The sequence below is a fragment of the Ornithorhynchus anatinus genome, chromosome 9 (genome assembly GCF_004115215.2).
Source record: "Ornithorhynchus anatinus isolate Pmale09 chromosome 9, mOrnAna1.pri.v4, whole genome shotgun sequence".
NCBI lineage: Eukaryota > Metazoa > Chordata > Mammalia > Monotremata > Ornithorhynchidae > Ornithorhynchus > Ornithorhynchus anatinus.
In genome coordinates, this window is record NC_041736.1 from 50,189,811 (window position 1) to 50,217,250 (window position 27,440).

Consider the following 27,440-nt stretch of genomic DNA (forward strand, 5'->3'; position numbering starts at 1 on the left):
ACATCCTCCGCTAGAGGAGAGATAAATAAAAAAGTAGGCTAAACACACACAAACTTGATAACTTGATTAATTTTTGCCTCTTTTTAGAAAATAGAAAGAACCTGGCTGATTCCTGGCAAGTGCATTTTCTAATGAACCCTCAGTGACAGTATTTTCGGTCCAACAAAAACTTTGTTAAAATTAGAACTTCAATTGCAGGTAAACACAAGTGAGCTGCTCTCTAAGGTCATTAGACACATTTCAAGAAAATTCAGGCATACAGCCAGTAGAAAACGGAATAATACGATCTTAGCTAACTCAGCATGTGGGAGATCAACCTCCCCGTTTTCCATGCGTGAGACAGAAAACAGACACAGGGATGCATGATGTGAGTGTTTTTCTTCAGCCTCCCTAAATTCTCTTCTTGCGTTACTTTAAAACCGGGGAAAGACACGTACTTGAGGTCAGACGTACTTGTTTTCGACTGAGCAAAACTCTTCCTGAATGGCAAGGGGTCACAAAAGGTGCTTTGCCCTATTTTCATGAATCTAGTGCGCAACCTTGCAAAAGATTCTCAGTGACATACACACGGATACGGAAGATTGCTCTCCTAAGCGAAGCAGTGCGGCCTAGAGGAAAGAGCCCGAGCTTGAGAGTCAGAGGACTTGGGTTGTAATCTCGGCTCTGCGGCTCGCCGGATGCGCGACCGTGGGCAACTCTCTAAACCTCTCTGTGCCTCAACTTCTTCATCTGTAAAATGGGAATTCAATGCCTGTTCTCCCTCCTACTTAGACCGTGAGCCCCACGTGGGAGCGGGATGGTGTCCAACTTAAAGTATCTACTCAGAGAAGCAGCGTGGCTCAGTGGAAAGAGCCCGGGCTTGGGGGTCATGGGTTCGGATGTCGGCTCTGCCACTTAGCTGGGTGACTGTGGGCAAGTCACTTCACTGTGCCTCAGTTCCCTCATCTGTAAAATGGGGATTAAGACCGTGAGCCTCATGTGGGACAACCTGATGACCCTGTATTTACCCCAGCGCTTAGAACAGTGCTCTGCACATAGTAAGCGCTTAACAGATACCAACATTATTATTACTCCAATGCTTAGAACATTGCTTAATCAATCAGTTCTATTTATCGAGCCTTTACTGGGTGGAGAGCACCGTCTTAAATGCTTGAAACAGTACACAGAGTCAGTAGATACATTTCCTGCCTACAGTGAGCTACAGCTTAGAGGGAGAGGTAAGCACTTGACAAATGCTTGATAACTATAACGATCCTTATGCAGTTATAAAGATAGTATCCGTCGGTAGCTTGGTGCTCTAATATAAACTCCATCCAGGGAGACTAAGCAATGTTAAAGGAAGTATAACCATGATTATGGTGACCTGATTTTTTTTTTTTTTATAGAGACGTAGGGTCCACAAGAGGTCAGGTGAGAAAACACCTTGGAAAAGCATGCTTGAATGCACTGCCCCCCTGAAGCCACACCACGGGTCAAGGAAGGCTAAATCTCATATCGGAAACACGACTAGTGTAGTCCCTGGGCAGCAGATGGGCAAGAAAGGCCTGCCGTAGTTCCTCGAGGGGTGCCGACTGTCGAAGTTAAGCGGTGTAAGCGTATTATCTAATAATTCAAATCTCACATCATAAGAAACCATTGCAAAACTCGTAAGGGTCCAGAAAGCTCGGAAACCCTTAATATTTACTTCCTCAATAAATTGAGAATTTAGTCTTTCCTCATGAAGCCTCAGAGAGATGAGCCGTAGGCAATCACCTCTCCCTCTGAAACTCAGAGAACTGAGGAACGGGGATTTCGTCAGTCGGGTCAGAGAAGGCCGTCGGATTATTTGGCTTCTCCACTTGTATCCCGGCTCCGCCACTTGTCAGCCGTGTGACTCTGGGCGAGTCACGTAACTTCTCTGTGCCTCAGTTCCCTTATCTGTAAAATGGGAATTAAAAGTGTGAGCCCCATGGGGGACAACCTGATTACCTTCTATCCCCCCAGCGCTCAGAACAGTGCTTGGCACATAGTAAGCACTTAATAAATACCATCATTACTATTATTATTATTATTTCAGTCATCCACCCAAATCCTTACACTTCCAAGGTGTCGGGCGTGATCAGGGGAGGAATCTGAGAAGCGGGGTGGCTTAGTGGAAAGAACCCGTGGTTGGGGAGTCAAGATACGGCTTCTAATCCTGACTCTGCCACCCGCCTGCTGAGTGACCTTGGGCAAGTCACAACTTCTCTGTGGCTCAGTTTCCTCATCTTTAAAACGGGAATGCAATACCGGTCCTCTCTCTTACTTAGACTGTGAACTGGATGAGGGGCAGGAACTGTCTCTATCTGTTGCCGAACAGTACATCCCAAGCGCTTAGTACAGTGCTCTGCACATAGAAAGCGCTCAATAAATTCTATTGAATGCATGAATGAGTTGCGTCTGACTTGATTATCTTGATATTATATTGAATATCTTGATAGTAAGCGCTTAACAAATACCCCAGTCATTATTATTATTAATCACAGATGTAACCGGCTCTTGGTTAGTAGGGTGAAAATCTTCCCCTCTCTGTTTCTCCTCCCCAGGGCCGGAGCCGAAGTCTGGTGGAGAGGGAGTGGAACGCGGCTCTTTGGATTGAACCGAGCAGGAAGCTGTGAGTCTGATTCCCAAGAGGCCCACGGAGAATCCTGACATATGGTGAGTTATTTAACTCTCTTTGAGCTGCATCTGGGAGAAAAAGAAGGTTAACGTGGATTAACTTGGTTAGAGGTGGCATACAAAGTCAGGGTTTGAGGAATCTCTCGAGCGCTTGCCATAGGACCTGCTGAGCAGACTAAATTCTGCCTGGGTGGTGTGTTAATCAGTCCTAAAACTTTCAGGAGTTGTATATACTTTGCAAACCTCTCCCTCAGTAAAATCTGTGTTACATCTCTCTATGTTCGGACTTAATCCTGTCTGCCGATCTTAGCTTTTCGTCGGCTCGGCTCAGTCCCGGCCATACTGACATCTATAAGACATTATATATCTGTTATTTATTTATTAATGTCTGCCTCCCCCTCTAGATTACGAGCTCGCTGTGGGCAGGAATGTACCTGTTGTATCATACGCTCCAGAGTGCTTAGTACAGTGCTTTGCATACAGTAAGCGCTGAATAAATACAATGAAATGAAGGAATGAATTAAGGGGGTCCTGGGTGGAATTTTTAGGTCCATACCGCCCTTTGATTATTATAAATTCAGGATGGCTGGGTTGAACTTGTTTTATGGGTATGTAGCAGTGAGGCCCCAGATTCAGTCCAGGGAGAACTCCTCCGCCCTGTCTCCCTCCCTTGAAAAAAAGCCCAAAAAAACCCAGCCTCTTCTTCTTTGGGTCCTATCAGATTTATGGGGTCATCTTCTTTCAAACAGTTCCCCTTTTCCTCGATTGACATCCTCTATTTTGTTCTGTTTTGTTTCTTCTTACATCTAGGGGACAGAATAAATGCTACCTTTTAGATCTGGTTTTCTTAAATTACTTTTCTAGCTTCTATTCTGTCTTTGTCCCCCTTTTCTAAATTTTCTTTAGATGAAGTGACATTATTTTCATTCATATTTTGTAGGCTCTCATATTTACTTTGGGGAAATATTGCTCCATACCTGTGAATGCACTTTGGGTGTGGATAGAAAATTTTTAATTCCCTTTGACAATCACCCCAAATCTTGTAATTGTTTATATCCAATTACATGATTTATTTTACCCTCCCTTGTTGGGATACTCTATCAGCCTCCCCTTGGACTCCCTGCTTCTAGCCTCTTAAATCTGACACTCTGTCCTTGGGTCAGAACTCATCACTCTGCAACTCAAAAACCTCCAACGGCCAACCTGTCTCTTGGCACCAAACTTCTGACTATTGGCTTAAAGGCTAGCCCAATAACTCTCCCCGTCCTCTTTTGCCGTCTTTATCCACTACGCACCCCTAGCTCACGCTCCTCATTCTCCTCCAGCTAATCTTACAGCATCTCGCTTTCATCTTTCCCGGTCCTAACCTATTTCTTACGCTTCTACCCTTGTCTGGAAGTACTTTTTCCAGTCCTTTCTCACCGAAAACCCACCTCTTCCGGTAGACATTTCCCATCTAATCCCACCCTTGAGGGTCATATCACCCCAAGTGCCACTCTACCCTATTTATTTTGTTAATGAGATGTACATCCCCTTGATTCTATTTACTGCTATTGTTTTTGTCCCTCTTTCTGCCCAGATTAGACTGTAAATCCGTCAATGGGCAGGGATTGTCTCTATCTGTTGCCGAATTGTCCATTCCAAGCGCTTAGTCCAGTGCTCTGCACATAGTAAGCGCTCACTAAATACTATTGAATGAATTTACAAATATGCGGATTAATTTATTCCATTTAAATCGTTTTTCTATTCCTTTTCTCCATATTTTGCGTCACTAGTTTTATACCTTCCCTCCGGCCCCCGCCGTATATTTACACGTGCCTGCCTTTTCTCCCAATTAAGTATAACTCTTGGAGGAGACAAACCCTGTTTTATTATTTTACTGGACTCCTTTACACCTCGGATGTCTTGGATTACGGTCAGCCTTTGGTCATCCAAGAGTCCCACTGAAGGTGGGCTAGGGAATTGTAGGGCTGGAAAGGGAAGACTACAGTTCCCAGGAGGCAGAGGGGCTGACCTCATGACCTTTTGTGACCTGGGTGGAGCCAAGGTCTGAGTTCTCTTTATAGGAGGGGCAAGAAAGATCTAGAACTCCCTCTTGTCTCTTAGGGTACTGATCAGGAGGAAGCCACATCACCCACCTCTGCAGATGGGTAAGTCCATGTGCCTTAATTGAGCACTATTTTAATGCTTTCCTTGGGTTTCTAAATAGTTTGAATTTACTTTCCTGCATTCTTTTCAATGGCACTGCCGGTGAAAGTAGTATTTGAGAGCAGCTGCGGATTCCTTTTCGTAGTTCTTCGAAATAGCACGGCGAACTTCCCTTTCAGGTTCCAGCTGGATTGCACGTCTTTTAGGACTCGATTTGTATTGGTAACTTGTTAAATGCTGACTCTGTGCCAAGCCTTGCCCTAAGCACTGGGGTAGATACAGGAGGATCAGATTGGACACAGTCCCTATACCACACGGGGCCTCCCGGCCCAAGTCAGATGGAGTTAGCTTACCTCGCGGACTTCCTACGGCCCAGAACGCTCACTTCCCTCCTCTAATGGCAGCCTGCTCCTTGGACCTCCATCTCAACTTCTCGCCCCCAACCCCCTACCCACATCCTATCTCTGGCCTGAAAGTCCCTCCCCCTTAATATCCAATGGACCACCACTCTCCCCCGCCTTCAAAGCCTTATTAGAATCACACCTCCAAGAGGCCTTCCCTGATTAAGCCTTTATTTCCCCTACTCCCTCTCCCTTCTGCATCACCCCACCCTCAGCTCCACACCACTTTATGTAACATATCCGTAATTTAATGTCTTTCTCCCCCTTTACACCGTCAGGTCCTTTGGGGCAGGGAACACGTCTACCAACTCTCTTCTATTCTCCCAAACACTTAGTGCGGTGCTCTGCGCTCTAAGCAATCAGTAAATACGATTGACTGCAGATGAGGAAATTGGCAGAGAGAAGTTAAATGACTCGGCAAAGTCACCCGGCAGACAAGTGGCGGAGCTGGGATTAGCATTCCAGTCATCAGACTCCCAGGCCCGTGCTCTTTCCCCTGTTACCCTGTGGCCGGTCACACGTGGGGCAAATAATGCTTCTTGTTCTGCGTACATTAAGTACATCGTGCCGTGCACATTACGGGCTCTCGATAGCCAATCGATGGTATTCGCTGAGCAGTTACTCTGTGCACAGCACTGTACGAAGCACTCGGGAGAATCCAAGAGTCGGTAGACCTCTTCCATGCCCACCCAGGGCTTACGCTCCGGGCTGGTAAAACATAAATTCCAATTAAATTGTGGATATGTAACAATATCATATTGGGGGTATGGTACTGGGGGTGGGACTGAGGGGGGGGGGCGTCAGTAAATACTAATGAGTTGATAAGCAATTTTATGCTCTTACCAGTATCAGTCAATTGTATTTAGCAATTACCGTGTACAGAGCACTGTATTAAGCACTTGCAAGGGTACAGTGTTACAGAGAAGCAGCGTGGCTCAGTGGAAAGAGCACGGGTTTAGGAGTCAGAGGTCATGGGTTCTAATGCCGGCTCCGCCGCCTGTCAGCTGTGTGCCTTTGGGTAAGTCACTTAACTTCTCGGGGCCTCAGTTCCCTCATCTGTAAAATGGGGATTAAGACTGGGAGCCTCACGTGGGACAACCCGATTACCCTGTATCGATCTACCCCAGCGTAAAGGACAGTGCTTGGCACATAGCAAGCGCTTAACAAATACCAACATCATCATCATTATTATTATCATTACAAGAGTTGGTAGCCACATTCCCTGTCGAGAAGGAGCTTAGTCATACAGCAGTTCTACCATCTACTCCCAGTTCCCCGAAGCCTTTTAAATATCGTGGGGACCTTCAGAGGACTACGAGGAATTGTGTTCTTACCAGTGACAGCAGGCAAGAAGAGGCAGCAGGTGAATAAGGAAACATAGTAAAGATGAGAAAAATAAACAACTCAATCTTATTTATTACATATAATTTCCTAAATTAACAAAAGTTCTCAATTACCAAGCAGCACAGCTTTTTAAAAATTTTTATTTTCCTCTTCAATGAAAATGCAAGAGTATCAAGAGAGACTTAAACCTTAAGCAGCGTAGCAAATTATATTAAAAAGGGAAAACCTGTTCTTCCGTAGACTAGCATCCCCTCAACCACAAAACTTTTCTGGACACTACCTCTTTCTAGGACACGCTTTTCAGGAAATACCTTTCCAAAATATTCAGATCCGAAATGGTTTTCCAAGACGCACGAGAGGAGTTTTTTCCCTCCCAATTGAGTCACAGCTTTCTTTCCTGAGTTTCCCGAGATCAGCAATCATTTATTAGGAGACTGCAGCTGCCTGTGGCCCACATCCACGTTTTCCGTCTCCTCATACTTCAGACTTAATTTGCTCGCTCTTTTTCTGCTATCCACCATGATACGCATTCTCTTATCAACCACACAGTGATCGGAACGTTTAGGTGAGTAAGGGACTGAAGAAAATTCACACCCCTTGAGCATATAAGAGAGTCCGGGCCTATTGTCTGTGTATTTCCGATAAGTATGGCACCGAATTTTGCTTGTGTCCATTCTCCAGTCCTGAATACGTCCCCGGATTCCACTACGCCTCTTCATCCCGTAGCCTGGCGATTGAGCTCAACGAGACCCAACTAGGGACATTGGAAAAAGACTGAGTTGGGCCACGTGAACATGATCTTTTAGGAGTTGTTTAGGGAGAGAGAGGCAATTGGGGGAAGGGGATCGAGGCAGTAGTTGAGAGTCAAATCAGTCAAGAACAAAAATAACTGACCAATAACAGTGAATTGTGCCACTGGTCCATCCAAATGCAACAAATTATATTATATGGACAGACATTTTGGAAGAAGGGGTTGTTTACAATTGTAAACACTGATTTATTAAATAATAAAATAGAAGTCCACGCTTATAATTTAGCATTACATTTCTCACGGAGAAACAAAAGAAACCACCAACATTTCCTATCACAGATAGATGTGAAGACCTTTAACCTCTGATTTAACCGCTGACTCGAATGTCCAAAAAATTAAGTGGGAGAATTTCCCAGGGAGCTCTGTAATTTGGACTTTCTTCGTGCTAGCGCCTCTTGCCGTTTCCTTTGAATTTGCTCTTCGGAATATTTTTTACTCTCTTCTTCGGTCCCTGAAAATGAAAAACAAGTACTTTTTGAGGTTTCAAATTCAACCGGAAAGTATTAAGATAATCCATGCAAATTTAATAGTTGACCTGCCAAATAAGGTTTCTAATTACATTAACAGATTTATACCAACAAGAGAAGTACTCTTTTTTGAGATTTTAGTACGCGCCGGGCACCGTGCCAAGTATATACCGACAAGTAGGTACAAAATAACCAGACTGGACACAGTCCCTGTCCTATATGCTTCTTCGTAGCTCAGTGGAAAGAGCCTGGGCTTGAGAGTCAGAGGTCATGGGTTCGAATCCCAGCTCTGCCACTTGTCAGCTGTATGACTGTGGGCAAGTCACTTCACTTAGTTACCTCATCTGTAAAATGGGGATGAAGACTGTGAGCCTCACGTGGGACAACCTGATTACCCTGTATCTACCCCAGCACTTAGAACATAGTAAGCGCTTAAGAAATACCAACATTATTATTATTATTTTAAAATTTAAGGGTGGGTGGGTTAGGGTGAAAACCTAAATTCATTTCTTCATCTTTTTGGTCAGAAGGCAATCTGTTCCTTCTACAGAGACACACACAGTAGGGTCAACTTTTCACTTGAGTATTGGGGCTGGAACTTTGGATAGGAGGAGCACGGGGAAAGAAAAAAGGTGGCAAGGGAGGAAGAGAGGAGAGGGCGCAAGGAAGAGGAAGCAAAAAGATATAAAGGAAAAAGGTCCCATCGTCCACCCTCTTCTGGTCCTCACTGGGCCCTAGGAGTTGGGGGCAAGTGGTTCCCCTCACCTCCAGAGCCATCAAGCTGCTTGTCTCGCTCCCGTCGCTCTCCCACCTGGTCTGGTGGCAGCAGAAACCACACCGCTGCTGCACCTCGAGTTTCAACCCAGAGTCCTTTCCGGACACCCCTGCCTGTGCCACCCCCGACTAGCACCAAGACCCCAGCCTCTGCTCGTGCCGAAAGGAACCGAGATCCCGCTTGGGTCTTGAGGACCTGTGCTGCTCTGATGTGCCGGAAGAAGCAGAAACATGGCTGTGTCACTCTTCACTTCCTCCAGATGGTAGGGGGTGAGGTGAGGCTACCCTCTTGCTCCGCCGCTGAACCTTTTCCAACTCCAAAGGGCCGGGTGGGCCAGCTGTGGCTCCCACCCCGCCCCCAAAGCTGTGAGAATGAAGCCTATGACCTCATGGTGCCGGGCTCGGGTGCCCGCGTGCCCACGTGTCCCCACCACCTTCCGTCATGTCGGTCTTCAAGACCACCTCACAAAAGGAGAGAGGCTTTTCCCTCCCGCCGCGGTCCTCGAAACGGGGAGTCGCGACACCCGAGTGGTCACGGGGGATTTTCACGGGAGTAAGAGACTGAAGCTGGAAAGATACCACGGAGGCACTTTCCCACTGATCTTGCCCCATTCTCCCTTCCAGAGCGACGTAGGCTGCCTTTGGTTCCCTCACACAAATCTTGCCTCACTTCCTTCCAGAGCAGTATCCCAGACAGCCGCGCTAGCCTTTTTGGGGTGAGAGTTGGGACACAGGCACGAGGTGAGACCCGTGAGATCAGAGGCGACCACACGAAATCTGGAGACGACTCTTCTGAAGCCTTCAGTTTTTCCATCTTTAAGTAAGTTCTGTATGTATCTGGGACAGTGACCTTTCCAAAGCAAATCAGAAAGGAAGCAAAAAATCTATTTCATAATAAATCACTCAATTCATCCTGGCTCGACAATGTGAACGGGCAGTCTCTGGGCTTGCGACACAAGTGGTTGCTAAAAACCGCTCTGAGTAGAAACATTAGAAGACAAAACCGATCTGCTCATAGGAGCAACGTTATAAATAGGAAATTTGGTTCCTGAACCCATCTGATGCCCTATCTTTACCAGAACTGGGTATTCAATTGTAAGAGGAGTAATAAGTAGTTCATTAGCCTATTTATATCAAGAGGGGTGCCGCAATAGGGTAGCCTTTCCTTCACTTCATTAGAAGCAAAATGGATTTGTTGACCCACCCAGCAGTCAGGTGTCTTTGACTAATTGCCCCTTTTCATACAAGATCATAATAAGGAGAGCATTTTATGAACACATTCAAGCATGTATAATTGTCAAGGAAACCTGTTTACTGCTCTGGAAAGCTAATTCTCTGAACCAAAATCCATAATATTGTCAGCAGGCAAATAATGCAATTTACAGAGACATCTTGGCAAAGAGTCAACAATCCACTTCAGGGAAACCCTAACACAGATTGCACCGGTCCTTCCGGACGAGGTAATTTCAACCGCAGATGGCAAGTAGCTGAGTTTGGAGTCATTTTTAAAATGCATCGGGTTAATAACGGTATCGGTTAAGCACTTACTCTGTGCCAGGCACTGTATTGAGCGCTGGGGGAGATACACGATAATTAGGTCGAACACAGTCCCTGTCCCACACTGGGCTCATGATCTTTATCCCCATTTTACAGATGAGGTAACTGAGGCACAGAAAAGTAAAGTGACCTGCCCAAGATCACACAGCAGACACGGGGTGGATCCCAGATTCGAACCCAGGTCCCTCAGGCCTGGACTGTATTTCCAAATGAGGCTCATCTAGAGTTCTCAGAGCATCCAGTGCAGAAAATGGAGAAGGGCTTCACGAGATACTTGAGGAAATACATTTTGGAAACATGGAAATAAGGTGAATCTGTTAAAAAAGAAAAAAAACTCTGGTCACTTGGCAAGGGAAGGGGCATTTGAATCTAACAATCCAAAGGGTGACATTTCCAATATGTCAAAGAGCATCCCTAAAAGTCAGTCATCAAGCTCTTGGTTGAATAACTTTGAGGCCCACTACTCCTAGATATCAAGAATGGATCACGCCTCAGAACATTCAGGGATGTGTTTGAGCTATGGGATTGGGTAGCCATACTTCAGTGATTTAGGGTTCCTTGAGGTTTTTTGGCATAAGGCAGTTCACAGATGCCCCTGTGCTTGCCGGAACTCTAACAGCGGGCCATCTGTAGGACCGACCATCTTTATTTGCCGTAGAACACATACACTGCCCTTCCCAAGGGAAGAGGCGAGACTGAACCTGGCAGGGATTCTCAAGTCTGATTCTAGCCTGAACTCCTGGGACAAAGTGGGACCCAGCTTGGACCTGTCTGGACCGGCTTCCAGGTTCAGGCTTTGGGGGGATAAGGGGAAACGGCCTCTATTTCTTACTGCCCTTATGGCTCTCTAAAGACAGCTGGAGAAGATCTTGTTTCTTCTATCGGTTTAACTGTCAAGAGTTTAGGGGTGGTAATTTTCGCCTCATATTCTTGGTCACTGTTGCCAAGTGAACTGTTTTTGCACATTCGGTGCCCTACGCTCAGCAGGTGCTCAACAGATGTTACCGCTGTCGAAGGCACACAGGCCATCCAGAGGCTTGTTTTCTGTTTAAATAAGATGGCTCTCCTACTTTTTTTGCCAATAGTGAATTCGAAGAAATAATCTCAGTTTACCCATTGTGCAAAATAAAGGCTTTTGATTTTCCGGAGACCTGCTACGTACCCATGGCTCAATTCCCAGTGCCTTCTAGCATCTGCATCCTGGAGGCCGAACTGGGCCTAGCCGAAGGAAGGAGTTTGTTGTTTGCATGAAGAACGGCTCTGATTAAGACCGGATGGTAAGACAGCAAGGACGGAGAGGAAGAAGGTGACAAGTTTTAACGCAACTGAAAGTGGGAGATCAAAGGAGTCGTGTTGAGGGAGGGGGGCGGAGGAAGGGCAGTTAGCTGAAGAGCTTCGAAGGCCATAATCAGAAACTTGGATTTGACCAAAGAGCGTTGAGGAGCTACTGCAGGGCTATGTGTTGATTTCTACATCACAAAGCTCTATCAATCGAATCTATTGAGCGCTTACAGTCTGCACAGCACCGTACCGAGCGCCTGAGAGAATACAATATAACAATAAACGGACACGTTCCCTGTCCACAACGAGCTTACAAGACCATCCACACAATACCAGTCATAATTCCAGGGTTCAGAATGATCTATGAGGTCACTCATCCAATTCTCTTCCTCTCAACCTTTAAATGCATTTTGATGTTCACCGTAAAGAATCAATAGTCTCTGGAGAAAAATGAAGCCTTTAAATCTGCTAAAGGATACTCGATTTTGGTATGCAAGGCGAACATCTGGATATTCTGAATTGTACACTGTTTTTAGTCACGGATGGACCCGGACCTGTCACGCCTTTCCATGGGGGCAAGCACGATTTCTAAGAATAAGGCAATACATTGGAAAATTAAAGCTCTTTAAGGCATACCTGAGGAAGCCCTCGTGGAAGATTCGGAAAGCTGTCTCTTCAAACAGTGATGTCGAGGAACCGATTCCTTCCCAGGTAAAGATTCGGTGGATTGATCTGTACTTTCCTTTAAAGTCTGCGGTACCATTTTGATAGCGCTACCGGAATTAACCTGAACCAGAGTATTTTCAATCTTGGTGAAAGTGTACTTGGGTGGTGCAACCGATGTCTTATTACCATAGGTGGTATGTGGGGTTGTTCTCTTACGTGAAAGGTTCTGATTTTGTAATTGTCCATCGTAACCTGGAACACCGGTCCTTACGTTATGATCGTTACCGCTTTCTTGTAGATGTGGAATAGGCCTACCGCTAGTAATGGAACAGGATGCGTTCACCCTCACTGGAACAGTGTCAGAAATCTGCTGCCCGAAGTTCTGATACTGTAGGTTCTTGCATTGGGCACGTGTGGCTTTGGGAATCCATGGAGTGTTTACTGAGTTTCCACAGTGTGATAAGGTCCCATTTGGGCTTAACCTTTCTGACCAGGAGATATTTATCGAAGAAGAAATGCCGTTTTGGTTCATGTGAGCATGTGGTGTCAACCGATGGATAGGAACAGCACAGGATGTGTTCACTTTCACTGGCACATTCCCAGGAACACGCTGACTCTGGGTCTGACCACGTGGATTCTCGAACTGGGTACCTACATCTGTGGAAACGCCTTTCGTGGTTACTGATTTTCCACAGTTCACTTTGTTACCGCTTGTACTTATGCTCTCTGACTGACAGCTCTTTAGCAAAGAAGAAACATTCCGGTGCACGTTAAGTCTGTCTATCGACTGGTGGTTAGGCTGTCCTGGTTTCGTTGAAGTCAGACCACTGTCGGAACCCGTCTTGGAAATATCACCGGCTTTATCCATGCTCTCGCTTTCTTTACCTTCCTGTTGACAGTTCTGTTGCTTAGTCAGTTTCTCAACATTATCACACACTTGGTACAGCACATCATCATCCACGTCATTTAATTCCCAACTCTCCGGCTTATGACACCTCTCTGTAACTTCACCGGAGCCTTCCAACCCCTCGGGAGCCTGCTGTTGTGTCTCACTCTGAGTGAAGGGACACAGAGTTTCTTTATTAGCCCTACTTGAGCCATAAGCACTTACAGTAGCAGATACATTAAATGAAGAATTACGGAAAACGGTAGATGTGCTTTTTCGATCTCCTCCGTGTTGAAGTTGTCCAGAAGCTGAGGTAGACTCTCTTACAGAAGCATTCCTACTCTGACCGGCTTCAGGTTTGCTCTCTTCCTTTGCATTAACCTTTGAACCCGATGGAGTAGAATGGCTAACTCTGTCGGGAACGCTTCCGATATGGATGGTTCTCTCATCGGTTTTAATATTACTGCCATGGGGAACCACGACGTTTTCTTCATCACGCGGCTTCTTTGAAAAGAGGGATTTTGCAATTCCATTTACATCTCTGCTGTTTGTCTCCGAAGTGACATCCTGGATGTTCGTGACCCCAACTACCGAAGTTCGACTTATTCTTGCTTTAGTTTCCTTACTCTCATTGGAGGTAGGGGTCCGGTTGGCCTCCGGATGAGCTGTGCGAGAACGTCTAGGAGTGGTCGTCAGTTCGGGATTTTCAGCAGTTTGCAGCTCCAGGGAGTTATGTTGAAGGAAACAATCTTCCCAATCATCGTCAAAGTCACTGTTAGTTTGATCTTGGGTAGGTTTATTGGAAGTTGATGATTTGGGCGTAGAAGATATTTTTGGTGTTTCCTTTGCTACAGTGTCCATTTTTGAAGTAACTGTTGTGGTCGTGCTGTCCTTCTGAGGTAAATCTACATCAGCGAGTTCCCCACGGTTCATTGGTTTCTCCTCTATTAGAGTGCTGTTATTTCTCTGGCTAACCCCGGCACTCGAGGAAACGTCTGGCAGATCTTGGCTTAACAATCCGCTACACTTCTGGGTAGAGCCATCAAAAAGGGCAGTGAGGGCTGCTTCAGCGTTCGGATCATACGCCTTCTGAATGGTATTCGGACAACGTTCGGCCGCAGCGTTGTCGGCGCTCTGTTTCCTCGCCTTTAAGGATAAAGCGATACTTGTTTCGGGAACTTCATCAGGGAACGACTGCAGATCCTGTGTCTGCGCATCATCTGTATAATTATTTAAAGTCTCTGTCTCTAAACTTGTCTGGATAACATCATGGCTTTCGTGGTCTTCCTCCTGGATTGCTTCTTGCGCAACCATGTTTTTATCAAATTGCTTGGCTAACTTCATAAGTTCCTCTTCACCATTTTGTGCTTTCAGCCTGAAAAATTAAGGTCCCAGGTGCTGTTAAAACAATTATTTTAGCTATATTTAGCACACTTTTCTACCAACAGATGTTTCGTCTCGTATTTCTGTGAGCCACAGCATAAAGACCCCAAGATTTTGCATTTGCTGCTCCCTATATTTTTTCAAACTCCCCACTTTAGAGCACAGAGCTAAACAAGCATTAATTCTGCATTTACCTTCACATAACACCCTCCCTATTGTTTCTAGTAAATACTTGGCCCCAGAATGTTAGAGAGAAAAAGCTGAACTTACCTTGTACAGCTGGCTTTTGTGCGGGACCTTACTTTGGCTACACTAGGAGTGGATGGAATAGCATCCTCGCCGATCCAAATGTCTAGAAGGGTGTCTCTGACTGGTCTTTCATCCTTAAAAATAGAAATTCATATTGCTTAAATTGTGAATGATTTAAATTACCTTTTTTTTTTTTTTCTTACTGAAAACTGGGACACCATCCCAAGTTAGCACATCTTCCCCTTCCCTTTCGGTGACATGTGGTGGGAGAAAGGGAAAGTGTGGAACTAAATAGTCCCAGCATTCTAAGACATCTCAAACCCCAAACTGATCTGGGTATACACCCCTTAGCAATAAAGTAATAATAATAATGATGATGGTATTTGTTAAGCGCTTACTGTGTGCCACGCATCGTTGAAAGCTCTGGGGTAGATACGAGGTAATGAGGTTGTTTTACGTGGGGCTCGCAGTCTTAATCCCCAGTTTACAGATGAGGTAACTGAGGCACAGAGAATTCAAGTGACTTACCCAAAGTCACACAGCTGACAAGGGGAGGAGCCGGGATTAGAACCCACAGCCTCTGACTCCCAAGCCTGTGTTTTTTCCACCAAGGAAAGCTGACCAGTTTAGCTGGAACACCTTCATAGTTTTCCAAAATTGCTGGGATAAGCTGCAGAAATCCAGTGCTCTTCTCGCTAAATTGAGATATGTGGTCAGTCTGAATATACCGCTGCTGCAAATTTAGTCTGCACACTATTCTATTTTGCAAATTCAAAATACGGACATGAGCTCTAAGATTGCGAGAGATGGCTCTATCTACTCCAGCACTTAACACAGTGCTTGGCACAGAGTAAGCCCTTCACAAATAATCAGACCATCCAGCCAAATGGGGAAGGTCCAATATAGCAATATTCAAAGTGGAAAGAGCACGGGCTTTGGAGTCAGAGGTCATGGGTTCGAATCGCGGCTCGGCCACTTGTCAGCTGTGTGACTTTGGGCAAGTCACTTAACTTCTCGGTGCCTCAGTTACCTCATCTGTAAAATGGGGATTAAGACTGTGAGCCCCAACGTGGGACAACCTGATTCCCCTGTGTCTACCCCAGCGCTTAGAACAGTGCTCGGCACACAGTAAGCGCTTAACAAATACCAACATAGTAATAATAACTAAGTAATGACACTGACAAATCAAAACCTCAGAATGTCTTGGTTAATGTTTTGACCAAGACAGCTGTATGCGAAAACTGTCTATTCCAAGAATCAAAGGAAGAAATTTCATTAGAATAAGCAAAGGAGCCTACGTGTACGTAGGAGGATAGAAATGTTTGGGACACAGTGCTATTAATTTGGTTGGAGGAGACTGAGAAAGAGCAGGTCAATCATTTCATGAAAGATGACCAAAAAAAAAACCAGAAAGTAGCACATATGGAGAACATGATGTTCTCCATTCTAACTCCTAAAAAAAGAAAAAAAAAAATCCAGGATGGAGGGGGTATTTTGGGGATAGGAACTACCCAGAAATAGAAGTTAACTTTTCAAAATAAATGACTTTCTCATTTGAATTGGAACAGTCTTTTTTCATTTACAGATAGAAGGGAAAAGAGATCGGAGAGATGGACATGTGGATAAGTAAATGCTTACACAGTAAGAGAATGCAGGTTTTATATGTACAGGAGTGCTACTGGTGACTGTAGGGATTTAACTATGGAGGTGGAGCAAAAGTGTGGAAGTTGGATCTGGGAAAAGTGGAAAATAAAACACTCGTATATAGGGAGTTAAGAAAAGCCCAGGGATTATTGAAATGCAGCATGGATTCATTTGTAAAACGAAGGAGAAGATTTAGGGAAGGCGGCTAAAACAGGGGGAGTGTGAGAAGTTGGCATCGAGAGAGAGAGAGCGAGAGCCAACCGTTCCTGAAGGTATTTCCTCCACGACACCTCTCTTCCATCTTCCCTCAGACAACTATTCTCTCCTTTCGCTGGAGAGGGACTTAGGCTGAGCAGAAACAGAGAAAGTGGGGGCACAGCTGATGCTGGACCTGGTGTAGAGAGCAGAGTGCCAAGAATGGGGTAGAATGGGATAGAAATCATGGCCAAAAGCAAAACTAGAAGACAGAGAAGCAAGGGTAGAATGGAAAGGGAGGCCTCGGGAAAGGCTGGGAACAAAGTGACTACACTCCTGTTCTTTGCCCCTTCTGGTTGTGGGATTATACATTCTAGTCAGGTATACAAGCTGGGAAATCTGTTTATCTGAAGCATGTGAGGAATGCGTGACGGATATCAACCGGAGAAAAACTACACAGAAGATCAGTTAAGCGGCCACGCTAGGACTTAGCCACAAAGGCTTCTCCCACTCAAGTCTTGGAGAAAGTAGTCATCACGTTTATAAACTATAGTTCCCTGGACAGCAACTACTCTATATTGTTTACTTGGGTAATGTTAAATTTCACCATACTCAATCCTCAAAAAGTGAAATATTTCTTGCCTAACTCGTAAACTTTTGAAATAACTCTTGAACTTTTAATGCAAATTAAATTGAATTACACGGGTATTAACACACTTGCATTTATCAAGAAAGTACATAATTACAAAAGGACGGGCAGCTTTAGGAATCCAGGACTTTCTAAATTTCCAGATTAAGTACACCCAGGTCTCCAAGAGCACAAGGCTTGGGTTCTTGAGGAATCCGTGTTTTAGGAAAACTACATTATGGGGACCGCTGTTTCAGTGGTTAGTAATGGGTTAGAGGGTAGACGGTGCGACATCGCCACGACCAAGTTTTTGATACGGATTCCTATGAATTATGCCCTCCGATCAATTAATCAGTGATATTTACAGAGCACAGATGACTGAAATAAGCCCTCGGGAGAGCACAACAAAGAGTTGGTAGACATGTTCCCCAACCACAAGGAGCTTACGGTCGCCAGTGACGGAATTCTTTCCATTCACTGTTATTTTACTGTAATAGTCCGAAGAGTTACGAAATGCCAAGAGAGGGGACGGTGCAGTACGGACGAAGCAGAGGCTGGGAAGCTTTGCAGCATCATTCCTTGGTGAATCCACAGATTCGGGCACAGCCGCTTTTTCCTACCCTGAATCTACCCAACTTGGAGCTTACTTTATATCCAAAACAGACTCCCGTGGTGCCGAGAGGATTCCCTGTTCTTCCGTCATGTTATATTTAAGCTGTTTAATGAAAACACAGAGCAGAGCAGCCCCGGCTCTGCCCGAAAGGTTAGGGTCACCGTTCTCATTCAAGTTCATTACGTTTAAGGGAGCTCTACGCTGATAGCTAAAGTTACCAACTTCCATTTTACTCTTTAAAACTGCTACATCAACTTCACGGAAGAGACCACGGATATTATGGCCACCCACAAAAAAACAGAAGCCGTGAAGTACAGTTGAAAGGAACAGACGGGATCCACAGAACCCATAGCAGGGATGGAAATGCATATTCGGTAAACAAGAACGTCCCCTGATAAACTACAGAAAGGTGAGGAAATGATTCGGGAGAGCATTTCGACTTCCAAGTAGGTAGCGTTACCCAAATAATGTCCTGTGTGAACATTCATCGGGACAGAGGCAAAAATCACATACCGCTTTTAAGAGAGGTTGGTATGGTACCAAATAGCATATAGAAGTACTTAGTGGGAAAGGCTCAAATTAAAAACCTTTCTGTTTATCATCGTGCATTCGAACTGACTTCACTCTTCATTTTCCTCTTACTCTACAAGCTACTGCTTGTAGCTTGCTGCCATTTCTCTCTGTGAGTTATTCGCTTCAGCCCATTTAGGTGGAGGGTCCAATACCTTACTCAGCTATCGTTCTATCGCTGTTGGGGCCGGCCAGCCCAAACACATTTTATTGTGCTTCTTTCGTTTTATGTGAAACCCACAATTAATGAAGTTCTATTGTTAACGCATAAGGAAAGTAGTATTATGGCACAAACGCTTCTTAACTAATGAACTGTTTGTCAAATACACGTCTATGACATGCTAAAGGTGGAATGCAGAGCTAGTAGTAACAAAGTTGTTTTGACCGGGCTGGTTCGACTCTCGGTTTATAGCAGTCAGGGGAGACTCTTTTTTTTTTTTTTTTTTTTTAATTTTCTGCCTCTTTCAAAGAGTCTGAAGCCGATACCTTTATCCCTCCAGAATTCAGACAGTGCTAGCGACCACATTTTTTTTAGCACCGCTGAGAATCTAGACGGGCATATTCGAGAGTATTAACGGGAGGCTTGGTTTTAAACGTTAAATGACTCGGATTCGGCTCTAAGCTCTCTGAAGACGAGAAAGAACCTCCGTAAGCCCAGAATGTTCGGGACTAAGCAACGAGCCTCAGCAAAAATTCAAAAAACAAACACGAGGCAAGAAAGGGAAAAAAAATTCTCCGTATAAAAACAAAGAAAAAAGAAATGGAGAGGAAAAACCTGCTCAGTATCAGGACCGAAAGGGACCGGACACGAAACAGAAGTGTGAAATTTTCATTAGTGATTTTGAAACGTAAGAATCTGAAAGTGCCTCTGAGAACAAAAATGTTTTACATCTTGCCTCGTTTTTCCCCAAGGCTCTTAAACTACTGAGCCCATGCTAATTTATAACGAAGTATGCCCAATTCTCCTATAATACAAGGATCAACATTTTACAAAAGGCCCTTCTACGAAAAACTTGCCACATTCAAAGGCTACGCATTAGCGTCTGTGCACACGAACCATTTCTTCTGATCCTGCAGTATACAATCAGGCTCATAATCCTAACTGTGATATCTCAGCGCTTTATGCCAAGCACCGTACGAGGCGGCGGGACAGATGCAATATAAGCAGCCTGGACGGTCTCTGTTGAACGTGAGGCCCGTAGTCTTAAGGCGGTAAGGGGGAAGAAGAGCTATTTAATCTCCATTTCACAGATGAGGTAACAGAGGTGCAGAGAAGTTAACTGAAATCACCTGTCCAACATCCCACAGCAGGCAAGTGGTGGTGCTGGGATTAGAACCCAAATCTTGTCCCAGCTCTGCCACTTGTCTGCTGTGGGACCTTGAGTAAGTCCCTTCTCTGGGCCTCAGTTCTCTCATCTGCAAAATGGGGATTAAGACCGTGAGCCCCATGTGGGGAACGGCCTGCGTCCAACCTGATTACCTTGTATCGCCCCCGGTGCTTCAAACAGTAATCCGGGACTCTGCAGGACACCGTTCCGGCACAGAGTAAGCGCTTAACAAATCCCATTTTTAAAAAGTCCTCTGACTCCCGGTTCCCTTCTGTAAACATTCTCCAACGAGATTTTAGGCGAAACGGGGCAAATGCACATTCTAAGGCGGAATTGAGTCTGCTAATCAGAAAGGTGGCTGGCAACGTCTCGCTGTGGGGATGGGGCTGATCTAGTACCGCAGAACGTCTCTGAGTTCAGAAGGAATTCAGTGGGTAGGCTGGGCGCTCAGACTTGGCTGTGACAGATAAGATTCCCTTCTCATCTTTTAGGACAACTAAATTTAGCACATCTGAATATTTCACACTGGGGGGGGGGGGGGAAGGTGACTTGGGATCACTCAGGGGGGCATCAGGAGGGTCCAAATGAATATAAATCTTTAGCTTTAAGAAAAGATCCCGAGATGGATTTCAGTGTAGATTGTTAATGATTCTGCATGAACACTATTTCTTGACACACTGGTAGCCTGACCATCTCGATCCATGGAAGTGGAAGATGATACTACTAAAAACTTTGTCGCGTCCCTCCATCCTTCTGTTATAGAGTGATCTGGTTTTTCCAAAGTGACTTGATATCAAGTGTCTCTTTTTTACCTCGAAATGGCGAAAACAAGCACCACCCCACTTTTAAGCTGAGGAAACTAAAGCACGCGTTAAAAGATCTACCCAGAGCAACATGGCAGTTCAGGGCAGAGCGAGAACCCAGATCTCTGTCCTTTACGCTACAGCCCGTTGATTCCAGTTCCTTGCGATCTGACAACACGGGCTTTCATAGAAAATAGCAGACGCGCCGTAAAATACGAACGGGCCGCCCTGCCGAGGAGAATTAGAATACAGTTGAGTAAGATGCGGCCACTGGACGGAGAGTTCCTTAAGAGGGGCTATCACGTTCCGTTGCGTGTGCCCAAATGCCTCGGGGAGTAGAAGTCTTCCCGGGACCCACGGGACGTGTCCCTAGGTCAACTCCTGCGCTAACGGTGTGTGAACAGGCGGCCTCTATGCGGACCCGACTCCTTGCTGGAGATTAAGGCGGGGAGAGGAGAGAAGGGAAAGCCCTCCAGGGGCTGGAGAAAGGAAAATTTACCTGTTGCAAATCAGACTCGGCACTGATCCTCCTCAGGAATTTGAGTTAGGTGTCCATCTCTGTCCTATTTCTGCAGGAATGAATCTAGGTCAGCCGGCACCTCAGTGATGTCCATCAGTCACCCTGCCGTGGGAATCCTTCCTACGGACAGCCTTCAATATACGAGGCGCCAGGGTAACGGCCGATGCCGGGATCGAAATTCAAAAGGGTGACCGCTCCTCTACGAAACCTGGTTTGGGCGGGCAAAAATCAGCCACGGGACCATCTGGTGATAACGGTGAGATCCGTCAAGTGCTTACCGTGTCCCACGTACTGTACTACGAGCTGGTCGGACCCGTACCTAACATCGGGCTTGCTGCCGAGATTTTAAATCCCATGGGAAGAGAGTGATGTCGCCTCCTAGATCTCCTAATGTTTTTCTCTTTTTGCGGCTCACTCGACCCCCCGGTTCACACCCGATCTTGCCACATCCTCGTCACCGTTCCAGTCCCGTCCTCCAAGGTCACCGCAAGCTTCCTGTCGCCCTCCTAAGGGATCCCCGCCTGCCGTTCTCAGCTTATCCGCTCTCGTGAACTCAACTGATTTTGAATAGGCTGCGGCTGCCCCTTAAGCAGCGTGGCTCAGTGGAAAGAGCCCGGGCCCGGGAGCCCGAGGTCACGGGTTCGAATCTGTCACCTGTCAGCTGTGGCACTGTGGGCGAGTCGCTTCACTTCTCTGGGCCTCGGTGACCTCATCTGTAAAATGGGGATGAAGACTGGGAGCCTCACGTGGGACAACCTGATGACCCTGTATCTCCCCCAGCGCTTAGAACAGTGCTCTGCACAGAGGAAGCGCCGAACTGATACCATCATTATGACTCATTTTAAACCACGTGATGGGAGCAGACCACTCTGCTACAAGTTTTCCTCGCTACGTCCGTGAACGGATGATAGAAACTACATAAAAGCAAGAGCGAATGCGTGAAGATTCTACCTCGGTACCAAGAACCTCACAGGGAAGAGGGAAGTAAAAGTTTTTTTTCAGTGTTTCACTTGACAAATTAGAGAACTGAGATGATTACCAAAGGCCTTTAAACATTTCAAGAAAAGTAGCTTAAGAGAGAAGAGGTGTGGAATGGCCTTGGGCTGATACTAATCTCAAAAGCCTCACACAATCCAGGAGAGTATCTCTCTCCCTTAGACTGTGAGCCTGATGTGCAACAAGGCTGTGTCCAATCTGATCATTAACTATTTAGCTATGATTTTCGGGGAGGCCTTAGCACAGAGTAAGTGCTTAATAAATACCGTTATCAAATCTGCGGGTACGTAAACTGCAGACTATTCCCGATACGACGTTTACCTGAGGAGCGATTCGATTAACGATTTCCGAAATTTCAACAGTAGATTTCCTGTCGGCTTGTTTCTTTCTTCTTTTATCTAAAAAGACAGAGAGGGCTCTATAAAAAGCATAAACTGCTGCTCTGAAATCCTTAAGTATCGTGACATCTAGGGAAAAAGAAAACGTAATTTGCAGGGCTAAAATCTGTTCCAGCATTCTCTACAAGAGAATAGTAATGATCATACTACAGCGATCACAAAATCCCCCAATATTTACTTGCAAGAAGCCCTAGGGAAGAATTCAGAACAGGCCGTTCAGTCGGTAACGGTTTCTGTAATAACAGGTTACCTAATTTATACGTAGTTGGAGAAGTCGGATCCCAGAATATTTCCTGCTGAGCATCGGTATCGTTATACGGGGAACTGAAGGTAGAAGACCGTAACCTCGTCTTCAGCGATCTCTTCGGTGTCTTATACGAACTTGTTTCTGTGGAATACAAAATGTGACGAACATAAGAACGGTCACGTCGTCAAAGGCTTCGGGATTCCCGGACCGCACAGGCTGTCCTTTCCACAGAACCGACGCGAAGAAGAGTGCTTTTAAAAGTAAAGCTCGACTAGTAGAACGACGAAACCGGGCATATCTCCTTTACATGATCACTGTGCTGACCCGTAACCTATTTATTCAAACGAGATCTCATTCGGTCATATTGGAGCACTTCCTATGCACGGAGCACTCTTCCAAGAGCTTGGAAGAACAGAAGTAGCAGGGACGTTCCCTGCCCATAACGAGTTTATCGTCTAGAGGGGGAGACAGATATTAATATGCGTAAGTTCTTGATAATATGTAATTTAAAGACACGTACATAAGTGGGGATGGGGAGAGTATCAGCTGTCCAAAGGTCACAGGACGAGACGCACAGACATGCCAGAATGGACAGCGAACGGGGGAAAAGAGAGCTGAATCAAGGAAGTACTCTTGGAAGAAGAGGTGCTCTTTAGTAATATGTCAGATATAGATATACATGTATTTTCAGATACAGAGGGTCTAGAAGGAGCGAATTCCTTTATTTCTTTTCCCCTGGGCTGCTCACTCCCAAGTTTTCTTTTCCAGTCAAAACCTCTGTTATTAATCGATCGTCATTACGGGTATTTGAATGCTTACCGTGCGCAGAGCGCTGAAATAATCATAACCATAATAATCATGCTGGTATTTGTTAAGCGTCTACTACGTGCCGAGCACCGTCCTAAGCGCTGGGGTAGATACAGGGTAATCAGGTTGTCCCTCGTGAGGCTCACCGTCTTCCTCCCCATTTTCCCGATGAGGGAACTGAGGCCCAGAGAAGCGAAGTGACTTGCCCACAGTCACACAGCTGGCAAGCGGCGGAGCCGGCACTCGAACCCATGACCTCCGACTGCCAAGCCCGGCTCTCGCCACTGAGCCCCGCTGCCTCTAAGCGCGTGAGAGAGCACAGTGACAGATCCGGTAAGCGTATGACTGACGGATGGGTGACGTTTGCGACAGACAACCTCACAAACAGAACAGCCCATCAACGAGAACAACCTTTGGTCCACCGGGAAATACGCCAACCAACTCCCCCATCCAGCCACCCAGGCGCCCAGCAAACTCCTCAGACTCCGAAAACCTTCATGATCAGAAACGGCACTCAGAACCATCGTCCACCGATCGAATCCAAATCCCTGGAGGATCTGGAAGAGGATGCCTTTGCCCCACGCTCTCCACCACGTCTAGGGAGGCGACTAGACGAGGAACCCGGCTGAGTTTCTCGCCCTAATCTCTCAGCAGCCCCAAAGGGCTTTTAGACTGTTTCGAGTCCGTCGGCCGTACCTACTGAGCGTCGGTCAGCTGTGTGACTGGGGGCAAGTCGCTTAGCTGCTCTGGGCCTCTGTCACCTCATCTGTAAAATGGGCGTTAAGATCGCGAGCCTCACGTGGGACAACCTGATGACCCCCGCATCCACCCCGGCGCCGAGAACGGCGGCGCTCTGCGCGTAGCAAGCGCTTAACAAACACCGACACTGTCACTAACCGCTCGGGAGGGTACCATTTCAATCACCTGTACCGAACGCTTGCTGCGTGCGGAGCGCTGCGCTAAGGGCTCGGGAGATGACGGTTCATTAATGAGGAGACAATCCCCGCCCGGGCCAAGCCCACGGTCTTAGAGTTAGAAGCCAGGCTCTCACCCGATCGTCTTCCTTAATATCAAAGGAAAGATCCTTGAGACTTGGAACGGGATGAGCCGCGCAGTGCTCTGCACAGAGTGAGCGCTCCATCAAGACGACTGATTCTCGGTCCAGCGCTCCGCACAGAGTGAGCGCTCAGTAAATACTATTGAATGAACGGTTATCAGTCCGGCGCTCCGCACAGAGCGAGCGCTCCATCAGGACGACCGAATGAATATCGGTCCAGCGCTCTGCACGGAATAAGTGCTCAGTAAATACTACCGAATGAATATCAGTCCATTGTTTTGCACAGAGTGCTCCATCGAGACGATTCAGTGAATATCGGTCCGGCGCTCCGCACGGAGTAAGCGCTCCATCAAGACTACTGACTGAATGAATGAACGGTTATCAGTCCGGCGCTCCGCACAGAGCGAGCGCTCCATCAAGACGATCGAATGAATATCGGTCCGGAGCTCCGCACGGAGTAAGCGCTCAGTAAATACTATTGAATGAACGGTTATCAGTCCGGCGCTCCGCACAGAGCGAGCGCTCCATCAGGACGACCGAGTGAATATCGGTCCGGAGCTCGGCACGGAGTAAGGGCTCAGTAAATACTACTGAATATCGGTCCATCGTTCTGCACGGAGCGAGCGCTCCATCAAGACGACCGAATGAATATCGGTCCGGCGCTCCGCACGGAGTGAGCGCTCCATCAAGGCTACTGAATGAACGGTTATCAGTCCGGCGCTCCGCACAGAGTGAGCGCTCCATCAAGGCGATTGAATGAATATCGGTCCGGCGCTCCGCACGGAGTGAGCGCTCCATCAAGACTACTGACTGAATGAACGGTTATCAGTCCGGCGCTCCGCACAGAGCGAGCGCTCCATCAAGACGATCGAATATCGGTCCGGAGCTCCGCACGGAGTGAGCGCTCCATCAAGACTACTGACTGACTGACTAAACGAACGGTTATCAGTCCGGCGCTCCGCACAGAGCGGGCGCTCCATCAGGACGACCGAATGAATATCGGTCCGGAGCTCCGCACGGAGTAAGGGCTCAGTAAATACTACTGAATATCGGTCCATCGTTCTGCACGGAGCGAGCGCTCCATCAAGACGACTGAATATCGGTCCATCGTTCTGCACGGAGCGAGCGCTCCATCAAGACGATCGAATGAGTATCGGTCCGGCGCTCCGCACGGAGTAAGGGCTCAGTAAATACTATTGAATGAACGATTATCAGTCCAGAGCTCTGCACGGAGCGAGCGCTCAGTAAATACTATTGAATGAACCATTATCGGTCCATTGTTCTGCACGGAGCGAGCGCTCCATCAAGGCGACCGAATGAATATCGGTCCGGCGCTCTGCACGGAGTAAGCGAGCGCTCAGCAAATACTATTGAATGAACGATTATCGGTCCATCGTTCTGCACGGAGCGAGCGCTCCATCAAGACGATCGAATGGATATCGGTCCGGCGCTCGGCACGGAGTAAGGGCTCAGTAAATACTACGGAAGGAACGGTTATCGGTCCGGCGCTCCGCACGGAGTAAGGGCTCAGTAAATACTATTGAAGGAACGATTATCAGTCCAGAGCTCTGCACAGAGTGAGCGCTCAGTAAATACTATTGAATGAACCATTATCGGTCCATCGTTCTGCACGGAGCGAGCGCTCCATCGAGGCGACCGAATGAATATCGGTCCGGCGCTCCGCACGGAGTAAGCGAGCGCTCAGCAAATACTATTGAATGAACGATTATCAGTCCAGAGCTCTGCACGGAGTGAGCGCTCAGCAAATACTATTGAATGAACGATTATCGGTCCATCGTTCTGCACAGAGCGAGCGCTCCATCGAGACGACTGACTGACTGACTGACTATCAGCCCCGCTCGGTGCACAGAGCGAGCGCTCCCTCGGGCCGACCGACCGACCGAGTCAGGGAGGGCGGGAGCGGCCGCACCGGCCCCCTGGGGGGAAGGGGGCCGCTGCCGCCCGCCGGCCCGCGCACCCGCTGGGCGCTTCACACATCCCGTCATCATTATTATTATCGTTGCTGTTATTATCATCATCGTCATGGCGGGGGGGGGGGGGGGTGCGGGCGGCGTGGGCTCACCCATGGCGTACGGACGGGCTGCACATCCCCGCCTGGCGGGGGGGGAGGGGCCGGGGGCGCCGGCGGGGCCCGGGCCGAGGAGGAGGAGGAGGCGGCGGCGGCGGCGGCGACAGGAAGCGGGGCCGCTCCGCTTCCGCTTGGTCTCTGAGCCCGCCCGCCGGGCCCGCGCGGGCCCTCCCATTGGCTGCGGGGGGCCCGACGGACGCGCCTATTGGCTGCGGGGGGGGGCCGATAGACCCTCCTATTGGCTGTGGGGGGGGGGGACGGTAGTTCTTCCTATTGGATGCGGGGGGGGGCGATAGGCCCTCGTATTGGCTGCGGGGTGGGAGGGGCGATAGACCCGCCTATTGGCTGCGGGGGAGGGCGCGATAGACCCGCCTATTGGCTGCGGGGGAGGGCGCGATAGACCCGCCTATTGGCTGCGGGGGAGGGCGCGATAGACCCGCCTATTGGCTGCGGGGGAGGGCGATAGACCCGCCTATTGGCTGCGGGGGAGGGCGATAGACCCGCCTGTTGGCTGCGGGCGAGGGCGCGATAGACCCTCCTATTGGCTGCGGGCGGGGGGGGCGCTAGGCCCCCTATTGGCTGCAGGGGGCGATAGGTCCTCCTATTGGCTGCGCGGGGGTGGGGGGGGCGATAGACCCGCCTATTGGCCGCGGGGGGGAACGATAGAACCGCCTATTGGCCGCGGGGGAGGGGGCGATAGACCCGCCTATGGGCCGCAGGGGAGCCAATAGGAGCGGGCGGGAGGTCAAGGGCCTAGGGCTCCCCGAGCTGGGGTCGGAGGGTGGGCAGGGCGTCCTCATCTTCATCCTCATCGCGTCTGTGACTCGCTTATTATCGGTTAAGCTAATCATTCGTTATCGTGAATAATCATCCCGATAACGATATTTGTTAAGCGCCCACTGATGGGTTAAAGGTCGTCGAGTGGGCAATGGAATAATCAC

General features: G+C 47.6%; 1 protein-coding gene across 2 annotated transcripts; it reads right to left on the minus strand.

Moving 5' to 3' along the window:
- Positions 1 to 6,655: 6,655 nt before the first annotated feature.
- On the minus strand, positions 6,656 to 26,562 carry ETAA1 (ETAA1 activator of ATR kinase). 2 transcript variants are annotated; one of them, XM_007672075.2, is made up of 6 exons: positions 26,494 to 26,562; positions 22,550 to 22,687; positions 22,223 to 22,299; positions 14,626 to 14,738; positions 12,057 to 14,347; positions 6,656 to 7,792 (listed from the first exon to the last, which is right to left on the minus strand). In XM_007672075.2, the coding sequence occupies exons 1-6, from the start codon at positions 26,495 to 26,497 to the stop codon at positions 7,677 to 7,679; spliced, it is 2,739 nt and encodes a 912-aa protein (XP_007670265.2). In that variant the 5' UTR covers positions 26,498 to 26,562; the 3' UTR covers positions 6,656 to 7,676. The 2 variants fall into 2 exon arrangements, with proteins under 2 accessions (XP_007670265.2, XP_028928135.1); XM_029072302.2 differs by lacking the exons at positions 22,550 to 22,687; positions 26,494 to 26,562 and adding an exon at positions 20,885 to 20,954.
- Between the last annotated feature and the right edge of the window lie 878 nt (positions 26,563 to 27,440).

Bases quoted from the DNA above. Each gene is read 5' to 3' on its own strand.
- ETAA1 (XM_007672075.2), bottom strand. The intron at 22,300-22,549 runs GTAACCTGTTAT...CTGTCTTTTTAG, and splicing joins TCCAACTACGTATAAATTAG to ATAAAAGAAGAAAGAAACAA. The intron at 14,739-22,222 runs GTAAACGTCGTA...TCTATTTTTAAG, and splicing joins TTAATCGAATCGCTCCTCAG to GATGAAAGACCAGTCAGAGA.